General features: G+C 35.2%; 1 protein-coding gene across 1 annotated transcript; it reads right to left on the reverse strand.

Annotated features, from left to right (window-relative positions):
• Nucleotides 1–691: 691 nt before the first annotated feature.
• On the reverse strand, nt 692–3,928 carry LOC115977143 (prostatic spermine-binding protein). Its single transcript, XM_031098822.1, has 3 exons — nt 3,505–3,928; nt 1,409–1,467; nt 692–1,310 (listed from the first exon to the last, which is right to left on the reverse strand). The coding sequence occupies exons 1-3, from the start codon at nt 3,622–3,624 to the stop codon at nt 968–970; spliced, it is 522 nt and encodes a 173-aa protein (XP_030954682.1). The 5' UTR covers nt 3,625–3,928; the 3' UTR covers nt 692–967.
• Between the last annotated feature and the right edge of the window lie 324 nt (nt 3,929–4,252).

The raw sequence follows: 4,252 nt of genomic DNA on the forward strand, positions 1-4,252 counted from the left end.
CAACTATATATATATATATATATATATATATATATATAAATAAAAAGGATAAATTATTAAAATTAAGACAATATTTAATTTAAACATGAATATGCAAGTATACCAAAGATTAAAATTTATAGAATATTATTCAGTTTTTTTTTTTTTTTTTCAAATATAGAATTAATTTTTTATGTAAAAGAATGATTGTTATATGATTAACTATACTTGATGGATAAGTAAAAATACAAAAATTAATTGGATCCAAAATGAGGAAATCTGCCTAAAGAGAGTGATAGCTCCTATTGATGAAAATGAGTGTCACTTGAGACCTTAAATAGTATTAGTCTATTAGATCATATTCACGCGTACATGATCCTTAGTTAGTATTGCGAAAATCCAAAATTTCACCATTTCCATTTAATTTCCAAGTTTGAAATAAAGAGGATTTTCACCATTTCCTTTTACCTCCAAGTTTGAAATAAAGAGGATCCTGATCGGCTGATCCTGAGGAAGTAGAGAGAAATTGTATCAATTTCCCCCTAGCTAGACTAGGATGTCCAAGCACCCCAAAATACATAACTTACTAACTTGAGCTGCGCCAACCTATCAAAATGGATCCATTAATTTAATTTAATTTTTGATAGGTAATCAAACTTGATCCATTCCTGCAAACAAACTCAATAGTAATATGGCATTCACTCATCCAGGATAGAAAGCTCACATCAAAATTCCAACTTCAATAGATAATTAGTTATATATGAATATCCCATTAATTCCACAAGAACCCACGATGTACATGGTCCTATTACTATTACTAATAAGAATAGTAATGATAATAATTGGTACCTTAACAAAGACCTGAACAGAGGTCCATTTAGAACTAGACTGAAATCCTAACCTACTACGCAGACTGACAAGCTAAGTTTTCCCTCCCTACTCCAAACTCCTGACTCCAATGGGAAAGCAATAGGTTGAAATGTAATTCTCACTTTCTCTTTTTTGAAGGTGGCTGGGGAACCTCCTCGTCCTCATCATCCTCTTCGTCCTCGTCTTCGTCCTCCCCATCCTCATCGTCATCTTCATCATCACCATCATCGTCATCGTCATCCTCGTCATCACTTCCTCCGTCACCATTGGCCTCAGGATCATCCTCAGGATCTCCTTCATCCTCCCCTTCCTCACCAGAGAAGTCCTCATCACCAGCATCTTCATCCTGATCATTAGCATCATCATCGTCGTCATCGTCGTCGTCATCATCCTCTGTTTCACTACCGTCTTTGTTCTCCTGATCAGGACGTTGCCTTTTGTGAAGTTCTTCAAAAGGAAACCTGCCGAGAGAAGTAAAACCCACCAACTTAATTGAGTTTCCGCACGAAAACCCATCGTGCAAGTATACGAGGCATGGAAGACTGAAGATCAATATTACCTTCCATCCATTGCAGTCAATTTTGGTGACACACTGACATCATTCAGCAGTGATCCAGTCTGAAAAAGGGCCTCGAGTAACGTTGGTCAGACAGCTTAAACAAAGATGCATAAAAATACAAACAAGGAAATACCGCAACATCTCATCCATAGCATCCAGCAGAGAACTTATCTAAAAAACAGGCTTTTGAATGTTTTTTAAATGCAAAGCATCATCAAATATTTCCTCGTTGAATCAACTACCATTGCATTTACCAAAGTGTCTAGAAATTACGTTGTTGACATAAATAGAGTGTGAGAGCAATTAGAAGACGGCCTTTTACAAACCAACATTTTCACATATTGTTTTACAATTTTTTGGTACATCCATATGCAGTTGACAGCAAGAAACCCCCAATTGGATATAATAGGATATAATGAAGAAGATGGCCTTTTTGGAAACAGGATAATAGAAGTGGATGCTCATTTGTTATCTTGAAAGCAGGAATGGCATTATCAAATTTGTGATGCTTACCGAAAAGCAGACAAATTTCCTTTATTGAGCCATAGAACTTAATGCAGGGCCCAATAAAAATTAGTTCCGTGGTGACTCATATGAGTATCCACATGAACTTTTCATCACATGGCCTATTTAAGAGTCATGTAATTAGTTCAAATGACTTTAATGAGTCATCCAAACATACAAATAAAATTTTCCCAATTTGGAAAAATCTCCTCAAACCCATTACATGGCAATTCAAAAAAACATCTACGTGTATTGAATCACACAAATAATTAAATTATTTAAGCAAGTCGCTCATAACTAGGTCATGTGACTAAAACTGCAAGTGATAAGTTGTTTAAATTGCCATGAAGAGGGTTGGAGGAATTTTCCTCCAAGCTGGTTTAGAGGTAAACTCTTTCCGAAAAAAAATAAATAAACGAGGGTGGGGTTGTCATTTTAGCCATCCCATAAGAGTTTGGAGAAGATTCCTTCAGCCCAGTTTGAAGAGACACTCTAAGATCACAACTTTTGATTTTGTCCATTTGATATAGAAATGGTGACACCAAATCAAGGTGGTACTTAATATAACGTAAACAAAGACGAGACGGCATACATAGAAAGCATTAAAAAGCATCAACTGAGAAGGAATGTCGAAAATCAGGAAAGAGAAGTGTTGATATATAAATAAAAGCACTCTATGCTTAACAAAGCTGATAACAAAAAATAGTAGGGCCTATTAAGCAATAAGACAGGGAATTTGTAACCATCAGCATACATTTTAAAAGCAGAATGGCTTAATTTTGGTTATTACAAGGAAAAGTGTTCATCCAAAAATAAAGTATTCTATGCTACTCTAAGCTAAACTAATCAAAAACCAAAAAACAGTAGGGCCTATCAAGCAATAACACAAGGAATCTAAAACCATCAGAAAACATTTTAAAAGCAGAATGGCTTTTGGTTGCAAACAATATGGCATATAATTCTCCAATACAAGAAAAAGAAACCTAGCCCATAAAATGCAATGCTACATTTATGCAAAAAACAAACAAACACAGATTCTCAAAACCCCCATTCCCCCCACACCCTTTTGAGTAAAGGTTTCAGCCCACAGATAGTTCAGGCAGCCCCATTAAAGACAGAATAAAATAATTTAAAAGAATGTCAAACACAACCAGGGAAAAAACTAGAAGGTTCCCAACAAATTCTTGTTCAGTACTCTCAAGCACTAATTATGGATAAAAGAACATTCCAACAAAAGTAGCTCACGATTAAAGCAAACAAATTTGTTCCCACAAACACCCAATATACAAAGCTATGTCCAGATTTAACAAGAAGGGCATATTTTAATTCTGAAGCATCCCACATGAACTAAAACTACAAAGGGTTTTTGCTCAAAAAAAAGGAAAAACCTTTAGTATTACATCACAATAAAGGCATGAAATTTGACTAATAAATATGCAGGAAACCACCATATCATAAACATAAAATATTCAGGAAACCTTAAAAGCAAACCAAAGGCATGAAATTTCAACTCCTATACAATAATATTCAATGTTAAGAAGAATATAGAGCATTATATCTAAAAAAAAAGGCTAAGGTTGAAAAGGCTATACCACCATAATAAGGCAAGCAAGAGACTTTCCAGCAGCAAGAACAGTCTCTACCACCATAGATTCCAAAACAGAGAAAACCCACATGTTATTCTCCACAGAGCTCAAACCCACCACCTCCATTGTCCCCAAAAACCCTGAAAAAATCAGAGAAAAAAATTGCACAAAGAGGGAGTTTTAGTGTATGTGTTTGAGAGACAGAGATAGACAAATAGGCCTGAAAAGACTGAGAGAGAGATTGATTGGCTTCTGGGATTGTGGAGGGGAAGAGTCTTTTGGTTTGGTGCGGTTAGGGTAAACCCTAGGGTTTGGTCCGGTTAGGGTTTTTGCTAGTGATTTTTTTTGTTATTTCCAGCCCAAAATTCTCTGCTTCCACGAAAGGAAAAACATTTACTTGATTGGATGATTTTATGAGTGAGGAGTGGAAGTAGCTAAAGTTGGTGTGGCTAAAGTAAATGTTTTTTTTTTTTTTAGAATTTGACCTTTAAATAAGATCATTTTATCAGATTTTTTTGACTTGAGGCTTCGGATCTAGTGTTGGAAATCCATGCCATGACAAACCAAGTGAAAACCAAGTGAAAACCATGTGGTCCTAAGTTTAATATAGCTAAAATAAACCAATGATATTCTTTGTATTTTAATTTTTAAATCAAACATATGACACTGAGACGATTGGTAGGGTCTAGCTATTTGAAGTAGGGTTTATAGTAGGGAATGATATTCTAAGACACTTGTCGTTTCAACTTTCCAT

The sequence above is a fragment of the Quercus lobata genome, chromosome 2 (assembly GCF_001633185.2).
Source record: "Quercus lobata isolate SW786 chromosome 2, ValleyOak3.0 Primary Assembly, whole genome shotgun sequence".
NCBI lineage: Eukaryota > Viridiplantae > Streptophyta > Magnoliopsida > Fagales > Fagaceae > Quercus > Quercus lobata.